This window comes from Micromys minutus, assembly GCF_963924665.1.
Source record: "Micromys minutus genome assembly, chromosome: 24".
Classification (NCBI taxonomy): domain Eukaryota; kingdom Metazoa; phylum Chordata; class Mammalia; order Rodentia; family Muridae; genus Micromys; species Micromys minutus.
Genome location: NC_137959.1, coordinates 34,044,315 through 34,069,177, shown reverse-complemented (window position 1 = coordinate 34,069,177; position 24,863 = coordinate 34,044,315). Strand labels below are relative to the sequence as shown.

The window sequence follows — 24,863 nt, the reverse complement described above, 5'->3', positions numbered from 1 at the left end:
GAATGTAGATGAGAATTAAGCTCGGATGCTAGAAATGATATCCCTCCATCTTGGATCACGGCACTGCCCCAAAGCTGTTAACTCTTGGAATAGACATTGAGTGTGCATGCCTCCAAGGGCCTGGCCTGGGTGTCGTCTGCCTGAGTGGACATCAGAGGCACATAAACACATAGAACAGCTATCCCTCCCTCCCCAACCCAGTCATGACGACATGAGGAGGTTGAGGAAGCATTCCTGGGGAATACAGGCGAACCGGGAAGGAACATGTATCTCAAAGGAGCTTCTGACAGCTGGTTGTTTGACCAGGACTCTCAAGTCTGTGGCCCCAGGTCTTAGAGATCCCCTATCTGTAAGGACAACCTCTGGAGAGATCCCATGATGAAAAGGTGGTGCATCCATCTTGAGAAGCAAGGAGGTTATTCCATGCCCTTATCCCCTCCAGAGAGCCACTGGGACCAAGAAGAAAATGGGCCACCAAGAGGAAAGGTTTGCCCACATCACATGGGAAGCCTTTCATGTTTCCAGAAAGAACCCACTCCTGGCTCCCATTCCTGGAGGGGCCATAATTACTCTCCTCACTAGCACAGGGCTTAGGCAATGCCCAAGGTGAAGACTAGAGGAGAGGGGTACACAGGGCTTCTCTAGTAATACGAGTGCTTTAGGTTGCTCTGCATATGGCTGGAACAAATGAGGAGCCAAGGACCCTGGCAACTAGACTCAGGACTTTGCCCTGGAACAGAAGAGACTTTAATGAGGACAAGGGTTTGGAACAAAACCCGGAATGAGCCAGTGTGTCCTCCTTCAGGGCTGTGAGTAGTCAGTGGAAGGTACCATAGGCACAAGTCCTCTTAGCCAGCACCAGTTGAATTAGCTAAGGGCTTGACTCTTAGGAGGAACATACTGTAAGAGAACTCACTGGGGCTACATCAGTGTGGCAGCCTATGCAATATCTCACATATCTCACTAACAAGTTGCTGTGGTTTACAAGTAGGGAACAGGACACACACACACGCACACTTCACCCCCTGCTCTGGATAAGTCCTACCCTGCCAGGATTTCTGAGCTCTGGTTCATGGCTGACCCTCAGCCAACATTATATGAGGCAAGAGGAAGAGCTAGTTCACCAGGGCTTTATTCCACCATTACTTGCAAAATAGGGAGAGGAAACACTATACAGAGGGGAAGAGGGAACACTATACAGAGGGGAAGAGGGAACACTGTACAGAGGGGAAGAAGGAACACTATACAGAGGGGAAGAAGGTGCCATCTCATAGCCCACTCCCAGCCTAGCTCCTGGCAAATCAGACAGCTGGGCCTCATTCACCCTCCCCACCTCTTTCTCATTGTTTTACACACACACACACAGACACACACACACACACACACACACACACACACACACATTCACCCTCTCTCTTCCTTCCTCCTCTTCCTCCTCCTCCTTCCTGTGTCCATGGACTGAGAGAAAGGAACTCAGAATGGCCTGTAAGAAGTGGTTCATGCTACTCTGGCCGGGAGTGACCTTCCACCTGAGTCCCATTAGCGCTGTCCCCACCCCAACACATCCAACCCAGGAAAGAGGCAGAGTGCCAGGCTTCCTAGGTGGAGTAGAGAGCACTCTGGCCTCCTCTCCTCCCTTCCTCTCCATTCTTTTCTTTCTCTTTTCTGTTCTCTTCTCAAAAGAGTCCCCTGGTGTCACCACCCGAGCCCTCCCCAGCTCTTTGGGAAGGAAAGAGCAGGAGCCTCAGCTGTTTCTGACCTGTCAGGGTGGGTCAGTCTTAAGCTGCGGAAAGACACCAACAAGGCAGTGGCTTTGTCTCTGCCACCGAGGGTCTGCAGGCCAGGGGTGAGTTTGCTGAATATTCAAGGGGACCCTCTATGTGCTTGCCAAGGAAGGGAGCCATGGGCTGCTAGGCTCCAGCTACCCTGGCCCTAAAAGTGAGAGGAACGCAGTGGGTTAGGCTGGAAGGAGCAAAGGGAAACTAAGCTCTCTGCACTGAGTTGGGGGTAGAAGAATCTGAAAGGAACAAAAAGCAAGAGACTCCGGTGCCCGCACTGTAGGAGGCGAGGTCCATCTGACTTTCAGGCTTTGTGTGGAATTTTACCAGAATGATCTAGATTACCTCTTGAATCTCTCAGCGGAGTAGGACTCAGGCTTCCTTAGGAGGCAAAAAGCAAGGCTGCAATTCCTTCCCACACCCAGATCTTCCTGCCCCGGAATGTCTTCAAGACCCCACCTGACCTGGTACCACAGTTCCCTGTCACTCTTGACTCCTGGGCACACCCAGTGTGCCTTGTCTTTAGGCTACTGTGTTCTTTGCAGAGCCCTCCCTGGTTAGCCTTCTAACCATTGCATTTTGGAAGGCTGCCAGCCTCCCAGGAAGCAAGCAGAGCAGATGAGATTTAAGGGGTCTGCTAAAGCATCTCCTCCAGGAACCTCTAGACAACAGATGAACATCAGATTAGCACAGCTTCAGGTGGTTTTCTTTCTTTTTGAGACACACTCTCACTATGTAGCCATGGCTGGCCCAGAGCTTTCTATGTAGCCCAGGCTAACCTTGAATTCACATAGATCCACCTGCCGCTGCTTCTGCCTCCCCAAGTACTTGGATTAAAGGTGTACACCATCATAACTGACTGAACAACAGTTTTGCTGTTAAGTTTATCCTTGAGCCAAGCATTTTTCATGAATCATCTGTAATTTAACTTGCTCCTATTAACAATGTCAAGAGCCAGCCAGGAGTGGTGGCACAGGTGTCTTTAATTCCAGCACGTGGGAGACAAAAGGGAGTTAGATCTCTGAGTTCAAGGCCAGCCTGGCCTAGAAAATGAAGTCCTGAACTGCCAAGGCTACACAGAGAAAGCATGTCACAAAAAACAAACAAAACTAGCCAACCAAATAACAAACAAACAAATAAAATTCCAGGAGCCAAAGCACATAACTTGTGACGAGCAGCTGAAGTCTCCTGCTGATGTTACTTGGCCAGCAGCTAAGCACCCTCGCTGGCATATTAACCTCAGATTAGCCACAGGTAAGCAACCCAGACAGCAGGTTATCCACAGGTTAATTGCCTGGCTGACCATACCTAGGGATCCCCTTTCTCTGTAGTGCCTTGCATGTATCTTGAAATCCTTACACCTCTCCTCTGACCCAAAGTGAGTCTCCCTGAGTCCTATAACTGAGAGAGGGGGTTACAGAAAGGAAGAACAAAACCAAACAGCATCTGGAGGTATCTACATAGTCTTTCTTATCCTGCCTCAAGTTAAGCCAGATTCCAGCATCATCAGCTTCCTTCACCTTGGCGAGGCTGTTAGTAGACATAGGCTACCCTTTCCCCTCAAGAGACAGGTAGAAAATCACCCAGCCAGGTGTATCACTGATCAAAATTCATCAGTGCGGCTGGGGAGATAGCTTGTATGAGGCATGAAGACCTGAGTTCAAGTCCCAGCACCTACATATATGTATCTGTAGTCTCAGCACTGGGGAGAGGTAGACAAGTCAACCCTTGTGGGCCAGCCAGTCTATCCAATTAGTGAACTCCAAGTTCAGTGAGATACTGTCTCAAAATAAGTAAGTAAATAAATGAATGAATAAATAACATGAAGATACCTAAGGTCTACCCCTCTGGCTTCCATGCATGCATGCACATAGGTGCATATGTACCCATATACATGTGCACGCACAGACACATACAAGCACATGTAAACATCTATCCTCACACTGCCTAGACAGTGTAGTGGTCAGTGCCTCCAAGTCAATACCATATATATAACCTTTAACATCAGAGTTCCTAGGGTCTATAGAGCTGCCAAGGTACTATCAAAGAATTGCCTAGAAAAGGTGCTGATGTTGTCCAGATAGGCTTTGTTCTTTGGAGATTCTAACGTAAGTCAACAAGGATGTGGGTCAAAACAAGGGTTCCCTGGCAAACCTACACCCATGAAACAATAAAGCTCCAGATTGTGAGCTCTGACTTGGCTCATTTCTGGGTATTCTGCCAACTCCCCAGACTTCATGTATCCTGAGTGGAGAGAGAGTACCAGAGAAGAAGCCAGGTGGTCTAGAGCTACCCTAGTGGTCTTGAGTTTGTCCCTTCTCTTCTGCTCAGGAGAGGTCTGCACCAGTCCTAGCACTGCAGCAGAATCCCCACAGCTCTGTGCTGGAGAGTTCATAGCTGAGAGCTCCTGGTTTCACTGTTTGGGGGGGGTGGTCTAGGTCTCCAGGTGCTAAGAACTCAGGCTCTGAGCTCCGAGCTCAGAGTCAGGTCCAAACCTAGCATCTGTGCTGAGCAGTCAACCTTTAATGTTCTCACCTGTAATGTGAGGTTATTACAGTCCCCAACAATCTGTAGATTAAGGCTTATGAAGGATAATGAGTATGCAGCAAGACCCCAGGATGGCTTATCACTGGGATATAGAAAAGGTAGCCAGGACTCTTAGGGAGTTTTCGGTCCCCAGGAGTCTCTCCTTACTGGCCTGTTGCTTTCTCTGCCTCCTTGGCTCAGAAAACTGCAAGAGTGGATGCTATGGGGTTTACTTGATTTTTCCTTAAAAAATTGCTTGAGCTCATAGCACCCGGCAGCTGCCACCTCTTGCTCCCCTGGAGAGAAGTAGACCCTAAGCACTTGCTAGTAGGTCAAGGCAGCCCTAGAGGAGTGTTCTGTACTGCCCAGGAAGAAGGGAATCTAGGGAATGAGAAGGAAAGCAGAGGCAGCCCCTCCTCACCCTGGCAGCAGGCCCTCTGCCCACTCTCTGAGTAGCAGGCTGCCCTTTCCTCCTGGTGCACGCTGCTGCCAGCTGCATTCCTGGCATAGCCAGGAGCAGCCTCCCCCTTCCTGGCTGAGCAGGCCAGAGCTGTGTTGGGGGAAGGGCATAGGGTACACAAGATGCATGGCCTAGACACTCACCGACTTGCATCTGCATCCTAGGCCCAGCCTGTTGCTCAGATCTATAAACCACCGAAGAAGACCCCAAACACAGCAACCTGCCCGTTCCAGAGTAGTTTCTGAGCATATCCTCATGTTCATCCACACAGCCCTGCACTGAACACTAGACTTGCCTGTTATGCATATCAGGTCCCACAGGCTCAAAGTGAGGGGAGCCATGGAAGTCCTCAGGTGCCTGGAGCTGGAGGCATGACCTGTGTTCTATTTTTCTCTCCTTTCCCCCACCAACCTCCTACAGTGGCCCTAGACCTTTACAGTGTCTTGCCTCTGTGCCCCGAGCCTTAGGCAGCTTGGAGTGGGAGAACTAGCCCAAGGAGCCAGTTCAGTGGAGAAAGCCATTTGCATGGGAGGGCAGGGGGCCAAGGAAGTGGCACCTGATAAAGAAGGAATTAGCTCCTTTCTACCTCATTAGATTCCACCTAGGCAGTCAGCCAGCATTACCCTTCTGGAAACCAGCTTTCTGCCAGCTGCCATGTTTGGAATGACCAGCAAGTGAGAACCTGTTGTCCTTCAGTAAGAAAGATGAGGAAAAAAAAAAAAAAAACAGTATGCATGGAGCAACTAAACCAGGGCCTAGCACTGGGCGAAGGGAGGGCTAGAACCAGTGAAGGACCTAGCACTAGGTGAAGGGCTTAGATCTTGGGAAACTGTTTTGAGGGTTCAACAAACAAATTCAGTAGCACACGCCTGTAATTTCATTACTTGAGAGGCAGAGGCAGGAAAAATGTCTCAAGTTTGAGGACAGCATTGTCTATATAGAGAAATCCAGGTCATCCAGGGCTATATAGCATAACAAGATCCTGTCTCAGAATATACCACCAGGAGCCTGTGAGTCGGCTCAGCCAGTGAAGGCATTGGGTGCCAAGCCTGGCAATCTGAGTTCAATCTCCAGGACCAATATGGTGTAGGGAGAAAACCAACTCCTGGAGACTGTCTTTGACCTGCTAGCACCCTGTGACACACACACAAGAGCTTGTACACATGCATGCACGCGCACACAAATAAATGAAATGTGATTCTTAAAAAACATCAAACAAACTATGGAAGGAGATAAGGAGCTTTCCACTCTAGAATCAACCAGCCTGGCACTTGAAGAGTCAGCCTTCTGGGCGTCAATATAGTTTACCCCAAGCATAGGAGAAAGCCAGTGGGCTTGCACTTCTGTATCTGGATGGTCATGTCACTCTACACCCTATTATAAAAGTATTGCTGTTGGTCCTTAGTGATGAGAGGGATGTTTATGGTGGTACAGGCAAGACTTTCAGCCCCCAGAGTCAAGTGACCCTCCCTGGGTACCAAGGAAGACTACCTCAGCAGTGAGAAGTAAGAAAAAAAAAAATGAACAGATCACAGGCAACCTTGGCACTGACTGTAGAGCTCAACCTGCCATGTGTAGAAGGTGTCAGGGCCTGCTGGTCTACCTAGACAGGTCAAATGGGCAACAGGACATCAAAGGGCCCACCACCACACAGAGAAACCCTGTTTACTGTTTAAAATAAACAAAACAAAAAAAAATTGCTGAAACCTTTGCTGGGTAGAGAGGAGACCCACCTGGCCACACCTCTAAATAAACTATAATTTCTTAAAGATTTATTTATCATGTATACAGTGTTCTGCCTGCATGTTCACCTGCATGTCAGAAGAGGGCATCAGATCCCATTACAGATGGCTATGAGCCACCATGTGGTTGCTGGAAATTGAACTCAGGATCTCTGAAAGAGCAGCCAGTGCTCTTAACCACTGAGCCATCTCTCTAGCCCAATGTCATGTTTTGTTTTGTTTTTTCATTGCATGCATTTATTGGGGTGCATGTGTGCCACAGTACTTGTGTGAAAAGTCAAAAGACAATGTGGGGGAGTGCATTCTCTCCTTCTACCATGTTGGTCCTAGGGTCATCAATGCCTTAACTGAGCCATCTCACGGACCCTAAATAGTTGTCTTCTTAAATATCTAAGGCCAAATTAAATGCACAAATGAAACTTAGGCATATGGGTGTCATGTGGAACATAGAAGATGCAGGGCTCTCATCCAGGACAGGTAGTTACAAAATAAAAGATGCAGGTATCACCTTTAGACAGCAACTAGAAGGAAAATTCAGAGACATCACTAAAACCCAGTGGAGGTGTTAATGAGACATGTTTTTAAATCGGAAGGGTTAGATGGCCCATCAGGTAAAGGCTCCTGCTGGCAATCTAACTTGGTGATCTGGGTTCAGCCTGTGGGAATCTTCCACATGGTGGAAGGAGTAAGTTCAATCTCAGAAGTCGTCCTCTGACTTCCATAAATCCACTTCGACATGCATGCACTCGCACACATGCATATATACACATACAATATAAATAAATAACATGTTTAAATTTTTCTAAGAGTAAAACACAAAATTATGGCAAATAAGTCAAGAAGGAGAAGACAGAGGAGATGGGAAACGTACCCAAATTTGGGATGAAGAGATGACTCAGAGGTAGCTGACAAGTGCTCGCCCCATGGGTGTTAGACCCTAAGGGCTTCAGGGCAAGGAACACTATGGGAGACTCAGATGACTCCCCCCCACCCCTAAAGTAAAGGGGCAGCTCACCAAGAAGATATAACAGGGCAACCTTAACAGGTCAGTATCACATCTGCAGAAGACAGTGATTGTAATTACCTGTTCTTCTGGGAAGGTTGGGAAACAAGTGAATGCCTTAAGCCATGGAGAGTCCTTACAATCATGGTAGACATATAGCACATGCTCCTTGAGTGCTGAGAAGTGAACCTGTTCCTGAAAGTTATTTACACACACACACACACACACACACACACACACACACAAATATATATATAATAAATCTTTAAATTTAAAAACTAAATAGAGTCTCTGATCTTTTCTCTGGGAGTGAGCCTGTGAGTGCTGCTGGGGTTTGTATAATGTGTGTCTGGACTACAGCTGGTCAGGTAGATGAAACACCAAGTCCTAGACCTGAATGGAGTGTCCTATTAAGCCCTCGGCAGGTTTTTTTCTGCAGTCCACAGAGCAGTGTCAAGGAACTTCTCTGTTATGTGGACCATGCTCCAGATCTGTACCCGAATGCTCTCTGCTGTCACCATCCCCACCTAGACAAATCTGATGTTATGAACAAATCCCAGACCATGTTCCACGTCTTCCTTGCTTACCCTACATCTGGGCACTTGTGCCAGTCCTCTTGCCTCTGAATCATGGCATCTTTGAATCAGCACGACACTGGCTGGCTTAAAGTGCTTCAATCCTGTTGGATGCCTTCCGCTGACACTGTTGTTACTCTGTATTATAGCTGGGAGAACCGGGTTCCAGAAAGTTCATATAATTCTCCCAAAGTCACACACTGAGTGGTAGAGCCAGGATTTGAACCCAGCATCTTTATGATAAGTACCAAGCTGTGTGAAACAAAGGTGGTCTCTTACATATATATATATATATATATATATATATATATATATATATATATATATATATATATGTTGATTCTTCCCAGCACACAGCACACCCATGTGGACAATCACAAAAATCAAGTGTTAAGCAACTAAGTGAGTGAGTGATTACTTCAATGAGTGGATGAATAAGAAGAAAAGTCTGCACTGGAGGAAAAGGGGCCCTGTTAATTTATGAAATAGGCAAGGTCCTTGTTTATTTATGATGTAGGTCCTAGCAATATAAAATATATTGGGTTTGTATGTATGGAGTTCAGCACTAGCCCTTAGACATCACCAGGTTTCAACTTATTTAACTCTGGACACTGTCTGAGTCATTAGTTGAGTTCTGATGGCAACTCCAGACTCACCCTACCGACTTAGCAACTCCAGTGGGAGGAACTGACATCTGATGGTTCTTGGCCTAAGCTTGCTTGCTCTAATCTGGATGCTACATCCTGGGGCTGGAAGGGGCAGTACGGTTAGGTATGGATTTCCCTCTCCAAAAGCCACTGTGTGGGTGGCTCCACACAGACCACACAAGCTGAGATGGTGCCAAGGAACAGGATGCTATAACCGAGATGTGGAAATGGATATCAGAATCCCAAGGACTTTATTTGTCTCTTGCAGGACCTGGTGGACTGGCAGAAACCTCTCCTGTGGCAGGTGGGCCACTTGGGGGAAAAGTATGATGAGTGGGTTCACCAACCAGTGGCCAGGCCTATTCGCCTCTTTCACTCAGACCTCATGGAGGCCTTCTCCAAGACTGTCTGGTGAGCACCCTGCAGGGTCTGAAACGGGCCAGCCTTCTCCTCTGATAATCTGATAAAATACAGAAGCAGGGTGCAGTTGGGTCCCTCCTTATAATAAAGGATATTCTGTAAATTACTGGGGATGGTGGGGCAGGCTATATCCATAATCGATTCCTGTACATGGTTTTATCTCCTAGCTGGGTAACATCCTTCCAATGTGCCTGCACCTGCTCTTTTCCAAACTTCTTATAGGGTTAGAAGCCTTTCATACCCATGGAAACTATTTTTCCTGCAATTAGTTCCTCCTGCCACAAGAGGTCAGTGTCTATATAACTGCCAAGAGTCAGTAACGATAGCATCCCAGAATTCTCTTCTCAAGATTCATCTCAAGAGACAGGGGCAGACGGATTCACAGCTTCGCTTCTCTTTTCCTCTGCTCTCTACACCGTTGTCCCCTTTGACCACAGCTCTTCGCATTACCTTCCTCCCTCCATAGTTGAAATATATGCTTCAGGAAGCTGGATTGTGTTGTCTCCCCTTCCCTCTGTGTGTTTATCTCTCTCACCCTGATGACCTCCTGCAGGTATAGTGTCCCCATCATCTGGGTGCCCCTGGTGCTGTACCTCAGCTGGTCCTACTATCGAACCCTCACCCAGGACAACATCCGGCTCTTCGCATCATTCACCTCAGGTAACGTGACAACTGGCTTCTCCCTGACTTGTTCTCATGGGTCTTGAAGGCACGGAAGGCATGAAACTGTGTTCTCTGTGGTCTTGAATTTCTATGGGCATAGAAAACCACGTCATAAACACTTCAAAGTGGAGCCTAGTATGGAAAAAACTGTCCTCCCCAACCCATCACAATAGTAAAAGGACGGAGGAAGGGAACTTCTCACTACGATTAAGAACAGAGAACATGCTAGGTGTGTTACGTGTAGCCCCGCTCAAAAATCTCAGCCTCGGGAGGTGGAGACAGGAATATCATTACAAATCGAGGCTATTTGGCATAGTGAGGCTCTGTCTCAGTCCAGATAGCAGAGAATGTACAGCCTAGAATTCCTCATTGAGAAGCTACATGAAGACCAGGCATGGCGGTGCACTCCTAGCACTTCAAGAGCAAAAACAAGGGAATTACTGTAAGCCGGAGGCTAGCCTCATCTACCATAGCATATCCAAGGCTAGTCAGGATTATATAATGAGTCTCTCTGCTCAAAAGGCAATATATGACAGACAGACGGGCAGACAGGAAAGCAGTATATAAGGCGGCACAGCTGAAGTCAGATGAGTCTGTGCTCACATCATATTAGAGGAGAGTGTGGGAGAAAGATGATACAAGCACCATAGACCCCAAAGCTAAGGGCCACACAGCAGAAGCTCAGCCTACAGTGATACCCGATCCCTTCTTCTTACTGTGGAGCCTGCGCCAGACCATGTACTTTTCTGAGACTCCTCTATTGTTTTGTCCTCTGAGAGCCGAGGAAACATAGTTATCCCAGAATGTGTCAAGACATCACATAGCACATGGTTATGTGCATGCAATATTATCTCCCGGGGTTTTTAAAAACTAATTAAAAATACAGTTGAGGAAGGAACTGGGGAGATAACCCAGTTGGTAAAGTGTCAGTCTGGTAAGCACAGGCACCTGAGCTTGATTGCAGACTCTACATAGACAGCCAGGCTTGGCGGTGAGCATGTGAGATCCCAGAGCTCAGGAGACAAAGACACATGAATCCCTGGGGTTCACTGACCAGCCAGTCTAGCCTAATTATCCGGCTTCAAGTTGCAGTGAGAGACCCTGCCTCAAAAAACAAAGTGGATGGCTCTTGAGGAGGAGCAACACCCACAGTTGTCTGTCTCTGGCCTCCACATGCTTACCACATACCTGTAGACACATGTGTATTCATACACACCGCTGAGCACACAGACACAAAATAGGGCCTGAAAAAGTTAAAAGAGTGGCTTGGGGTAGTTGTAACCTAGGATGTGGAGACCAACTGTCCCCCCAACCTCTAGTTAGGGGGAAGGGGCCAGAGAGAGTTTGACATGGGCTATTATCCAAAGAATACATAGAACTGGGTTTCTCCGAGTGGCTACTCTGCCATCTTGGCTCACCTCAGCCCCCAGTCACAGTATATGCCTCCTGACCAGCTAATCTGCCTGGCACCTGAAGGGTATTACTTTCCCTCAGCTAATCACAGTTTGTCCCCGACACATACCAGACACTTTCCTTCCTCCACACACAGAGGCTTCTCTTCATGCTACATCCCCCGAGGGCAGCAAGTCAGGGGCCTCCCACAGCATTGAGACCCTCAGTTTATCTGCCCCACCCAAGACAGGGTGGGGGATGAGCACACTGTGGAAACTGGCCCTGCAGCCCTGCCCAGAGCCCAGAGGGTTACCGTGCACATCCCACTAGCCACGGTTACCCTTTCGGCCCACGCTGAATAGCTTAGGCACAGCACAGAGCTTGTTGCTCAGAAGCCCGCTCGCTGAATCGCCCACTGTCTGCCCAGCACTCCCCTAACAATCACCAACAGAGGCAGGGCAGCCAGGGCTGGTGGCCAGAGGGGGAAGGGGACCCTAAAGCTTTGGCCCAGGTCCCTCTGCTGGATTTCTCCAGAGATGCCACTCAGTACCAGCTCCATCCGGATGGGCAGACTGGGTGATGCTGGGGTGAGGAGGCGGGTGGAGGCTTGACCTATAGGAAAGGGCTGTTCTGCAAGGCCCGGACAGTGATTTGAGGGCTCCGCAGCACCACAGGCCTCTGCAGGCGGCTAAAACGTGTCTGTGTAATAAAGGTCCAGTGTGGCAGGCTAGCACGCCTGTGGCCACTGTGCCAGCAACAGTGTCGTGAGAGACACAGTGCCTCATGCATTCCTCATCCCGAAGGTCGCCATGCAAGGCACAAGTCACAGGCAGAGCAAATAAGAACTCTCAAAGCAAGGCAAAGGGACACTCAGTGGGGTCCCATTGCAGCTGCTGGACAGATGACATCCTTAAAGAAATAAAGAGAAGCCAGAGTGTCAGAGATATTATCAGCTTCAGAGAGGAGTGGAGCCTAGGGGACCCTGGGGACCTAAGAGAGCCTGTGGAGCCGCATCTCATGTCTATTCCCAGGGGAAGGGTAATTCCCGAGCACCTGGAGATTCACTTGGAGCCATTTGTCAAAATGTCAGAGTCTCACTATGCAGCTCTGGGATTGCTTATGTAAATAAGAACAGCTTGACTCTAGGCAAAAAGCTAGTGGTCAGTCCTGCTTCCCACCTGCCCAGCATTTCTCCCTCCCTCAGCAGCCAGCCCTCCTGGCCATTGGGCCTGCCTACAGTATGCAGATGACCTGGGACCTTCAGAGGGAGCTCTCAATGCCGTCTCCTTCTGAGCCCGGTCTGCCCATAGGGTGGCCCAGATCAAAGTTCATCCAGACATAAACCGAGAGTGGTTCTTCTCTACCCCTTTTCTCTCCCGATAAGTCTCTGTGAACCTGCTGTGTTAAGCACTGGGCACATAGAGAAGAACTCACTCATAACAAACAAAAACAAAAACAAACAAAACTTAGCACCACATTGGGGACAAAGTACCAAATGGTGGAACAGTACCTAGTGCTTGAGAGTGGTGCCCAAGAGCAGAACAAAATGCCTGAGCCAGCCGGAAGTGGGTAAAGACATCTGCATGGATCATGTGGTTGATCCCCAGGAATAAAAAAGGGGGGGCAAGGGGACTCCAGGGAAGAGAACATCAGCAAAATCGTATGTGCAGGAGAAAAGTGACATACGGTACTTCTAAGGAACCACTAGTGCTTTGATTGGTCTTCTGTACAGGTGACAGGTCTGGAAGGACAAGACTTGAGTGACATGGAATGTTGTGTTTGGGGGACTAGACTTTGGTTAAAGGCCATGAGGTATCACAGAATGACTTAACGAGGTACAGAAGCAGGAGTGGAGAGGTCTGACTCTGCCCTGGAGCCAAGAGGTGGTAAGGTAGTGCGATTCAGAACTGCGGCGTAGGGTTGAGGAGATGGCACAGTAGCTGAAGAGTCTGTGCTGCTCTAGCAGAGGGCTCGAGGTAAGTCCCAGCACCCACATCAGGCAGCTGATGACCCTTCTGTAATTCTAGCTCCAAGAGATCAGACACCTCTTGTACACCTGCATACACACACACACACACACACACACACACACACTTAAAAATAAACATCTAGAAAGAAAGATTAGTGAACTAAGATGGATGAGTGGGTAGACAAATAGATTTAAATTACACACGGGGCATAGTGATGCCTGGCTGTAATTTTAGCACTGAAGAGGCTGTCAGGAAAAACAACTGTATGCTCCTCCCCCCTCACAAGCTATATGCTTATGTAGAGGCTATCTCCGTAATAAATGAGGAAGCAGACACTACCAATGCAGACAAGACTCACAGATCGTGAAACTGCTCTAATTCAAATAGCTTAGTGGCCTTCAGTTCAGGCATCATCTCTATCTAGTTCCAAGCATCCTAATGCCTCCGAAGGAAACTCAGTTGCTCCCTATTCTCCACCGCCCTCCCCACAGTAGCCACCGCTCTTTCTGTGTCCACAAATGTACCTTGGTCTGGACTTTCACATAAGTGGAAGCAGGCACTCTGTGGCCCTTGCCTGTGGCTTCTTTCACTTTGCCAAGAAGATCTGAAATGGATGGAGTGACAGGTCCTGGTCACTGCTGGAAGTAGGGAAGGAAGATAACTTAAGGCTTTGGTCACATGTGGGTATCCCCAGAAGAGGACACCCCAGTGACTAGCCTGGAGGGGTGAGTGCCAAAGAAAGAGGAAGATAGTCAGCTTCGTTTGGGAAGGGTTAGTTCTGGGGTCCTGTGTAAAGTGGGCGGAAGATCTGGGGGTTGCCAGCCTGTGAGCAAACTCAGTGAGCAAACAGAGTTTGGAGGGTGACAACTTCAATCCAAGGGACAGAGTAGTTTCCACAGTGAGCCTGAGAAGGGACATCCAGTCCCATCACTTGAATGATGATAGGGACACAACCCAAAATTTGCTAAACAAAAAAAAAAAAAAATCCCACCTAACCATCTCTACGGGTGAAATGTGTAGTGCTGGGATGTTTTCTGAGACGGGCTCTCATTCTGTAACCCAAACTGGTTTTAAACTAATGGTCCTTCTGCCTTGGCCTCCCGGTGATTGGAGTTACAGGTGTGCACCACAATGTTCTACCTAAGATTATATCTTTTTTTAAAAGATGTATTTATTTATTTCATATATGTGAGTACACTGTTGCTTTCTTAGACAGGACAGAAGATAGCATCGGCTCCCATCACAGATGGTTGTGAACCACCGTGTGGTTGCTGGGATTTGAACTCAGGACCTCTAGAAAAGCAGTCAGTGCTCTTGACCACTGAGCCATCCCTCCAGCCCCTTAAGATTATATCTTACAATAAGTCGATCTTGGGGGGAGAGGGAGCGAGAGAGAGAGAGAGAGAGAGAGAGAGAGAGAGAGAGAGAGAGAGAGAAGAGAAGAGAAGAGAAGAGAAGAGAAGAGAAGAGAAGAGAAGAGAAGAGAGAGAAGAGAGAGAAGAGTGATTGGCTCCCAGTTTGAGGCTAGCCCATGAAGGAGGGGAGGTCTTGGAGCAGGGGCATGAATTTATCTGCTCACAGGCAAGGAGCGGGAGAGGTGAGAGCTACTCAGCTCTCTTCTCTTTACTTCAGCCCAGGAGACTGTGTGACCCACACTCGGGATAGCTCTTCCCAGGACAGTATACATTCTGGAAACACCCCCACAGAAACACACAGAGGTGTGTCTCCATGGAGTTGTTAAATCCAGTCAGGTTGACAGTGAAAACTAGCCATCACAAAGGGTAAAGGCAAGAAGGCTCGACAGATGCAGAGGAGCCTAGACAAGAGCAGAAAGGGCTAGAGTTGAAGTCTCCTAGAGATCAAAGACCAGAGCGCAATGAACTGCAGGATGCCGTCAGAGAGGGCTGGACTTTGACCCTGAAGATAGATATCTGTACAGCCTCTCCGCATTCATTCAAGCTCACCTTTTCCCCCAGACACTGTGATTTCAAGTCTATTGACATGTCTGTATTTAGGTTTTCCTGCCCATGGGACCTTCACACGTGGTCCCCAGTTGCCCATTTCTTCCATCAGTGACTGCTGGCTCTGGTGGCTCTTTCAGGATGGTCTCCTTTCCTTCCACTGTGCCACTGAGTCACCCTCCTAGGTAGAGATCCAGCATTCAGCCAGGGCTGTGCCTCCTACAGTCCCCACTGGAAAACCCTGGCTCTCTGACTGGTAACTATCACTCTAGTAAAGAACCCTTCCCGAGCCCACTACAGAGCCTCACAGCCTTCTCACCTGACCACGGGGCTCTTCAGTGTGGCCCACCCACAGCTACTAGGCAGAGGGCAACAACACCCAAGTTAGCCTAGGTGACAAGTCAAAGACTCTGGAGCCACGAGGCACAGGTGTGCACGCAGGGCATTCATCAACCTTGACCGCCTCTCTCCACTGCAGAGTATTTGGCGGTGGTGCCGGAGTCCGTGTTCATAGGCCTCTTCGTGCTGGGCATGCTTATCTGGACCCTTGTGGAGTACCTCATCCACCGCTTCCTGTTCCACATGAAGCCCCCCAGCAACAGCCATTACCTCATCATGCTGCATTTTGTCATGCATGGCCAGCACCACAAGGTGAGCGCAGCCCGGGACCCACTCCAGGCCCCATCCCGTGCACCCAGCTCAGCAAAGCCCCACAGTTGACACCGGCCCCAGGAGGCTTCCTGAGAACCCAGTTCTGGGCTGGAAGTGACAGAGACCAAGAATGCTTGAGATTGCTCAGAGGAGTGGCTGGGTCGGGCATTCTGATCAGAGCCAGGCAGGGGCAATGTGTGTCAGGTGTGCGCATGTTCTAGTGTGCACCCAGATCTGTCATCATCTGAAAGCTCACAACTCATTCATTCACCCAGCAGTGTTCTGGGAGCACTCCAGGTATTGGACCAGACTCCAGTGAACAAAACAGACAAAAAGACCCTCACGCTGGTAAAGCTCTCTTCTGAAGATGGCGCTCCTGTGCGGCCATTTTTACAGGGGACACTGAAACTTGGGAGACTAAGGAACTGAGTAACTGGCCCTCTTCCTTTGAGGGTCATGAGTCAAAGTTGGGTTCTGGTTCTATGGCTCTCTGTAAACCCTCTTCAACAAAGAAGCCTACAGTTGAGGAATGGGGTGGGAGAAGTATCAACTTCTAGTATCCTCTCACCACCATCTGTGTTAACCCCAGGCTGCTGATATGCACGTGCAGCCCTCCCACACAGCATCAGGCCTCAGTCTCCCGAAAGCCCCTGTCGCAAAGGGCTTGGTATGTGGGTAATTGAGGTCAGGGCTCCTGTCTAGTAGCTAACAAGTTCCAGAACCCAAGTGGACTTAGGAGATGGTATGCCCTTGGGAAGTTGGCCAGGTCCCATCATGGCTACAAAATAAGGAATGGGACACTTGATCTGGGTCTTCCAGGCTTGTTGACTTACCTGTCTCAAAGGAAACAAATATTCCAAGCCGTTGCAGGGCAGGCCACTATCTCCTCATTGGAACACCCATTCTTTATAAGAAGCGTCTCCACTTTGACATACCATAGCCACAAATGGGCCACCGGCCTTGGGCTGCCTCTGACACCCGCACCTCTCTGTCAACAGGCACCCTTTGATGGCTCCCGTCTGGTCTTCCCCCCATTGCCAGCCTCTGTAGTGATTGCCTTCTTCTATGTGTCCCTGCGGCTCACTCTGCCTGAGGCTGTGGCAGGCATTCTCTTTGCTGGGGGTCTCCTGGGCTATGTTCTCTATGACATGACGCATTACTACCTGCACTTTGGCTCACCACACAAGGGTTCCTACCTGTACAACATGAAGGCTCACCATGTCAAGCATCACTTCGAATACCAGAAATCAGGTAAGGCTGAGCCTCACCATCTTTATTCTTGATTATTGACTTATTTGGCAGATTCAGCCTCAACTAAGAGCCAGGCTCCATTCAGTGAAAGGCATATGCAGAGGGTTCATTTGTGTAGACGGCTAGACAGAGGGGGCAAGCAAGGAAACCAATACATGGCAAAGATTATCTCAGACAGTGGTAAGTGTCATATAGAAAAGAAAGCAAGAAAGCATCAGGCTGGGTGGCAGTGGTGAGTACCTTTAAATCCAGCACTGTGGAGGCTAAACCACAAAGATCTCTGTGAGTTCAAGGGCAGCCTGGTGTACATAGGGAATTCTAGGCCAAGCAGAGCTATATAGTGAGACCCTGTCTCAAACAAAACAGAAAAAAGAAAAGGAAAACAAGAATGTGTATGATATATTTAGCCAGCATAACCACAGCATTGCCATGTTGTAGTTAACATAAAGGCCATCATAGGAGTTAGCTGACATTCTCTTGTACTTGGTCTATTTTGTACTGAGAACACGTCTCAATCCATATGCTCACTTTTCATCAGAAAGACTTGACCTATAAAAAATCTGTAATTAAAAAGGCAGATTCGTGGGGGCTAGAGAGACGGCCCAGTGGTTAAGAGCACTGCTTCTCTTCCAGAGGACCCGGGTTCAATTCCCAGCACCAACCTGGCATCTCACAATTGTCTGTGACTCCAGTTCCATGGGGTCTGATGCCCCCCACCACAGACATAATATATGCAGGAAAACCACCAATGCAAGTACAGTAAATAATAATAATAATGATACAGATTTCACCAATATAAGTTGCTTCAAACATACTTCTGAGCTATCCAGTAAACTGAGTCAAATATTTGAGTTCACATCAAAACTTAAAATAATTTGAGTTGAATGAAATCAGAAGTGAGCTCCTCTGAGGATCCTAGCCACACTCCCAGGACTCATCAGCCAAGTGATTCTTGTAGCTACCGAGCCGGCACAGAAAGCCTAGATAATGTAATTCAAGAAGCAGGTCTCTGCAGATGTCACTGGGGCTGAGACCATGTGAAAAGCAGGCAGTGTCTGGGAAGCTGGCATTCCAGGAACAAATCCCTGAGTTAGGAATGGACTTGTCCCAGCAAGGAAGAGAGGGAAGCTGGAGGGGAAGAGCCTGGGGACACAGGTAGGGCCAGGCCAGCCCAGAAACAGGACAAGCACAGGTGTTTGGTCCTTGGTCCCCGGTGTTGAGTCTTCCCTAGCTCTGCCTCCCCAAGTAAGTTTCCTTCTTCTCTTCTGCCAGCACCTCATCTTCTCTCTTTGTCTCCCTCTGCAGGGTTTGGCATCAGCACTAAACTGTGGGATTACTTTTTCCACACCCTCATTCCAGAGGAATCCCACCCGAAGATGCAGTGACAACCCCTAGACCCTCTGTTCTGCCCTCGGTCTATCCCCAGCCCCTACCCCTACCCCTGTCCTACCCCCCACCTCTACCAGGACCTGCTGAGGTCAGCTTGACCAGGCAGGATGGGCTCTGTCTAGCCCTGGGGCTTGGTGGAGACCTGAAAGCAGGACTTCCCTTCTGGCTTACTGTGTGAGGATAGCATCCTCTTGATAGCCAAGTGGCCCTTGGGGACTGGCTTGTTCCCAGAGAATGATGACCTCCCCATTGGCATTCCTGCCTAAGCTTCAGCCTCAGTGCTGTTTCAGGGTCCAGATAATGGCCCCGAGGGGCATGAAGGAAACTGACCCCACCTGTGCCTTAAAACGCTGGGCTCCCTGGGAGCTTCCCCAAACAGCAGAGAGACCGGTGTCACGGCAGAAGTATGGTGTGCAGGCCTGTGGCCACACAGTGCTCTCCTGTCCCTTCTTGAGGGAGTTCGGTGATGGAGAAGTAAATGAAGGGCTATTCAAAGAAGATTCAGCATGATGCCTCCCACAGGCCATTCCCAGACCCCAGCACAGCCATTCCGGACCCTGCCAACCCCAGGCACCAGCTGAGACTCCCAGCAGCCTCAGTGGAAGGAATCAGCACCTAACTGCCTGGGCAGAAAGCATGAGGGTGGCTGGCATCCTCTACAAAGCTGACACGAGCCCTGGCCCTTGTCTCTGGGAATCAACAGCAGCTTTCTCTATCTACCCCTTCCCCCCAAAACACAAAGCTGCTCCCCAACAGAGGCTGGAGAAGTCTGAGTTGGTGAGAAGCCCACCCTAGCCCTGGCCATACTTGGCCTCCATCCGCACAGGTAGAAACCTGCCCCCACTCAGGACCCTCCCAGCAGTGCCTCCTGAAGCCAAGAAGGGGCTTTTATGTGGTGCCTTATTACCCTCCTCTCCTCCCAGACCGTACCTTCTGTGTAACCAGAGTCCTCACTGCTCCAGAGTCTTATTTATAAACTACATAAATATTCTTAATCTGGCCCCAATTGAAGTAGCTGGTCAGATGGCACTTTTCTAATCCTATGTATTGAGCTTATGTAAAAAAAAAGAGAGAAAATCATCTTGCCTTCCTTTTTGTTCCTTTCTTACCCACAAGCGATTACTACTTGAAATTTGTCAAAACCCAATGGGTGACTAAAGAGAGGCAGTGTGACCAGTCTATGATTTGTGCTGTTTACGGTGACGCTATCTAGAGATTTTGGGATAAATATACAAAACTGCAGTTGTGAAATAAAGATGTAAATAAATTGTATATTTTGAAAAATAAAACATTGAGAAGAAACCAACAAAGACCCATTGGTGTTTGTTGATGGTGACTGGGCCCCGTCATCACTGGGAAGGAGGGACACTGGTCTAGAAGGAAGATGTTATCACACCGAGCAAGTTACCCAGTTGCTGAGGAATAGCTAATACAAAGCTGATAGGCTGGGTGTCATAGTGCATGCCTTTAATTCCAACAGAGGCAGAAGCTGTTGGGTGTCCTGAGTTCAATGCCAGCCTGGTCTACAAAGTAAGCTCCAGGGCAGCAAGGGCTACACAGAGAAACCCCATCTCAAACTATCAAAAATGAAAAGCCAAAAAGTCCCCCCAACAAACTCCAGCCTGGCAATCATCCCCCTTGTCTCTGCTGGGATTTTGGCTACCTTGATCCTGCGCAGGTGACCACAGCTGCTGTGAGATCATGGTTTCGATAAACACGCGTCCCAAAGACAGCATCTCACAGCCTCATTCTTCATGCCTCCTGTGATGTTCCCTGAGCTCGGTGATGGGGAGCTGAAACTGATATAAGCAAGCACTCTGCCTCTTGTTCTCTGCACTGCGAATAATAGGTTTGCTTTTTAAACCCAGGTGTAGGGTAGGGAGCTGCTTCAGATTGTCCACAGAAGCTGATTTAGGATTTGTCTCTTGCTCTACCATTTTGACAATGGCAGATAGTTTTGGTAATTGTGTGACTCTGGGAAAACTGGAGACTCTTCAGAGGGTATATAGATGCTAGGGCCCCAAGAGTGGGATGTTGGTTACTTTTTTTTTTTTTTTTTAGGTAGTCCTGTGCAAAGAAGAAATAAGAACAAGAAGAAATTAGATATTCTGAAGATCAAACTTGCCCCCAAGGAACTTGACACCCCTAAGCCACAGGAAGTAGTCTAACAATACTGTTGCTCCCTTCCCCCTCCCTTTCCTTTTTTCTCTCCTATCTAGTGTTAGGGGGCTGAAACAGTGGAAGAAATGGGGTGGAGAAGGGTGGAAGGAAAAAGAACCTCCCAAGTAGCAAATGTCGGCTACAAGGGGTAGCCAAGGGCAATGGCATTTAAACACTCTATCCATCCTCAGCAGAAATTCAAGAAAGTGTGCTCAAAAGAGCCGTTTAAATTCTGATCAGAGCAAAGCAAATACACCAGTTGTCTCTTACTGATGTAGCAATTGTCCTTGCCTGATTCTCTCTCAAACATCTAGCCCCAGCCAAGTGTTAGTATTCCCCAAATCTTTGGGTCTTTGGGTGCTTCCCAGATGGCTGAAAGAACTACCCCCTTAACTCTGTTCTTAATTTAGCTCTGGACTCTGATCCTTCTTTGAACTTTGTATCCTTCCGTCTCTTTTTATCTTGTACCCAAAACAATAAGCAACTTGTAGCAAAGCTCAGTGTAAGTCAGCCTGGTCTCCATTGGATCTGCCTAGTTAACATTTGGGTCGTGCCTCTTCTTTTAGTCTCTGGACTCTGCTGCCCTCTGGTGACAGTATGCAGCCCTGCCTTGTTAGGATAGTCCTCAGTTCCTGTTGAGAGACCACACTTATGTGCTTAGTCTTGTTCTCTTGACTGACTTTCCCGTCTCATCTACTGTTTGAAGAGAAAGTGGTCACTGTCATATAGATTTCCAAACAGCCTCGGTGGCTGGAGTTTCCTTCACAGGAATTCTGCCCAATGAGTTGTATCTATAAAGCGTATTACAGAATCAATATAACCCTTGGGAAATGCTGGAACTCCCATCTTCATCCCCCACATACACGTGAGCTTAAAGAACACAGAGAGAAGGAAATCTCTTGTTCTAAATAACACATAAAGTAGGGGATCCTAGCTTCTTTTCGGTTCCCTGGAATGCAAAACCTCCAACAAGAACAATAGCTGAGACAACACAGGATGTGATTGAGAGGTAAGGAGCAGTGGGTGGGGAGGGTTAGCTCAGAGAAGCACTAGATAAACCTGCCAGGTTCATCTACTTGAAGACAAGACACCAGAGCCTTTATGCATTAGTCACTCCCTTCCCCCGTTGGTTTAGAATTGTCTTCAGGAGCATCACTTGCCTTTATGTATAGCTACCCCCATAATCCAACTGTCTTAGTCCTTTTTGTATAGCTATAACAAAATGCCAGAGAGTAGGTACTTTAATAAGACAAGAGGTTTGTTTCACTGACTGTTTTGGAGGCTGAAAGTCTAAGGTTGAATAGCCCCACCTGTTTGGTTTCTGGCTATGCTACACACAAATACAAAAGAAAATATTTAAAATTTTTTTTTAAAAAAATGAGATTAAAATTTTTTGAAATGCACAAAGACAAATGGCCACAAGGAAGGGGTTGTTCATTAAGAGTTTCTATTGCACTGATGAAACACCATGGCCAAAGAAACTCAGGGAAGAAAGGGATTATTTAGCTTATACTTCCAAATTGCTGTCCATCATCAAAAAAAAAAAAAAAAAAAAAAAAAAAAAAAAAAGGACAGGAACTCAGACAGGGCAGGAACCTGGAGGCAAGAGCTGCAGAGACTATGAAGGGATGCTACTTACTGGCGTGCTTTCATGGCTTGCTCAGCCTGTTTTCTTATAGAACCCCCTCGAGGACCACCAGCCTACAGATGGCCCCACTCACAATGGGCTGGGCTCTCCCCCACTGATCACTAATTAAGACAATGGTGTACAGCCAGATCTAATGGAGGCATTTTCTCAGTTGAGGTTCCCTCCTTTCAGATAACACTAGCTTGTGTCGAGTTAACAAAGAAGCATCAGAAAAGGTTTGAAAGAAACTGTGCAGAAGAAATACACAGAGAGAAACATCAGACACTGGGCTTTGAGATGTGCTGAGTCCTGCTTCCTCTTCCAATCTGTGTTCCACCTGACTCAGCAGGGATGGAGGCGGGATCAGTGTGCACTCCTCTGTTTATTTTGCCCTGTTCTCCAAACACAAGACAAGGGATGAGTCAACAGATGGGGGGAGTAAAGCCAGCTGTTTGCTTCCAAAGCTTTGCAATGTCTTTCAAAGATAATTTGTAGTTTCTAGTATTCTCACTGCAAACATGGTACCACTAAGCCCAGAAGTTTGTTCCCAGTGCCTGCAAAAAGAGTACATGTCTGTAACTCCAGCTTTGGGGGAAGGAAGTAACAGATTCTAAGGGCTCACTAGCAAGCCAGTCTAATTGGAATGGTGAACTCCAGGTTCAGTGAGAAGTCCTGTATCAAACGATAAGCTGTGGGGATTGAGGAGATGGTGGCTCAGCAATTGAGAGCATTTATTGCTCTTCAGAAGACCCAGCTTTCCACATGGTGCCTCATAACAGTCTGTAACTCCAGGTTAGGGGATCTGACACCTTGCCCTGGCCTTTGCAAGCTTTCATATGGTGCACATACATACATACATGCAGGAAAAACATTCATGTGTGTGTGTGCGCGTGTCTGTGTCTGCATAAAAACAACTTTTAATAAGATAGTGGGAGGCTGTACTGAAGGTTGCTATATGGGCTGTTTTGTATGTCAACTTGACACAAGCTAGAGTCATAAGAGAGGAAGGAACCTCAGTTGAGGAAATGCCTCCATGAGATCCAGCTATAAAGTATTTTCTCAATTAGTGAGACATGGGAGGGCCCAGCCCATAGTGGGTGTTGCCATCTCTGAGCTGGTAGACCTGGGTTCTATAAGAAACCAAGCTGAGCAAGCCAGGGGAAGCAAGCCAGTAAGTAACATCCCTCCATGGCCTCTGCATCAGCTCCTGCCTCCAGGTTTCTGCCCTGTTTGAGTTTCCTGTCCTGACTTCTTTTGGTGATGAACAGCCAAGGGAAGTTTAAGCTGAACAAACCCTTTTCTCCCAACTTGCTTTTTGGTCATGGTGTTTTGTCGCAGCAATCAACACCCTGACTAGAAGAGTTACTCTTTGATAAGAGCCAGGTTCAATTCTAACACCCATATCGCCCTCACAACCATCTGTAACTGCAATCCCAAGAGATCTGACATCCTCTTCTGGCTTCCAGGGGCCCTGCAGATACATGGTATACACACATATATGCAAGCAAAACACCCATAAACTAATTTTAAAATTAGAATAAGATGGTAATGCAATTGAAGACACCTGATGTCACCCTTTGGCCTTCACATACACCTGCCTAGGTGAGTGTACACACATACACGTGAACACACACCTCACACACACACTGATCTCATTAGACTCACTCACTTAAAATGTTTCCAGAATTTTCTCAGTGAGAAAAATATTTTTATATTTAATTCTGCTCATTTTGCACCACTTCCTAAAAGGTATATTAGCTCTGCTTTATATTTAAATCTGCGATCCTCTGGGGTTAATTTTTATATAAGGTTTGCAGCATATAGCAAGTTTGTCCTTGGTTATTATTACTCCACAGTCATTTGGATACCAAATATTGGACAAAGAATTTGTAATGCATAAACTCTCAAGTTTCATCAGTGAAAAATAACAAATAAAATTTGAGCCAGAAGAATACAGACATTCACCAAAGAAGCAATTGCATACAGCAAAGAAGCCATGAAAGATATTTAGCATCATTGGGCACCAAGAAAATGCCAATTAAAGTCACTTTGAGATATCCGTACACCTATTAAAATAGCCTTTTAAATAAAAAAAAAAAAAACAGCAAAAGAACAAGACTCTGGTGAGGATGCAGAGAAAATGGGTATCTTTGCACATTGATGGCAGGAATGCTAGTAAATCCACTCCAAAAGCTTTCTCATACCGGATGCTTCCAGTTCCTGCGGGTCAGTGCGGCCTGTTCAGCTACTGTTATGGTTGGCTGGTGAGAGTTCACACAGCTACCCACTTCTTTCAACAATGGCCTTGGGCAGAGTGGAGGCTGCCTTTTGCCCTAGAACTTCAAGTGCTGGCCTCTCTCCATGGACTCTGGCTGACTACCCCATGAATCTAGTAAGTTTCCACAGAGACCACATCTTCGTTTGTCGTTAATTTGTTCATGTGTGTAGGCACATGTGCCATGGCAAGACCTTGCAAGACTTTTTTCTCTCCTTCCACCGTGTGAGTCCTGGGTGAACTCAGGTTCTCCCGCTTAGAGGCATGCACCATTGCCTGCTGAGCCATCTCACTGGTCCTGGAATTACATGTTTAACAACCCCCTCCCCTGCCTTTGCTACTCTTTGCCAGGAGAGATGTCTCAAAATATATC

The 24,863-nt window shown here is 47.8% G+C and overlaps 1 protein-coding gene across 1 annotated transcript in view; it reads left to right on the top strand.

Moving 5' to 3' along the window:
* The window catches only part of FA2H (fatty acid 2-hydroxylase), a 49,157-nt gene extending 29,492 nt beyond the window's left edge, over positions 1 to 19,665 (top strand). The window contains exons 3-7 of the mRNA XM_080936593.1: positions 9,000 to 9,142; positions 9,705 to 9,811; positions 15,616 to 15,788; positions 16,787 to 17,039; positions 18,345 to 19,665. Of these exons, the coding sequence (XP_080792719.1) occupies positions 9,000 to 9,142; positions 9,705 to 9,811; positions 15,616 to 15,788; positions 16,787 to 17,039; positions 18,345 to 18,424 (756 nt within the window). The 3' untranslated portion in view covers positions 18,425 to 19,665. The remainder of the gene's footprint in view (positions 1 to 8,999; positions 9,143 to 9,704; positions 9,812 to 15,615; positions 15,789 to 16,786; positions 17,040 to 18,344) is intronic.
* Positions 19,666 to 24,863: the final 5,198 nt, after the last annotated feature.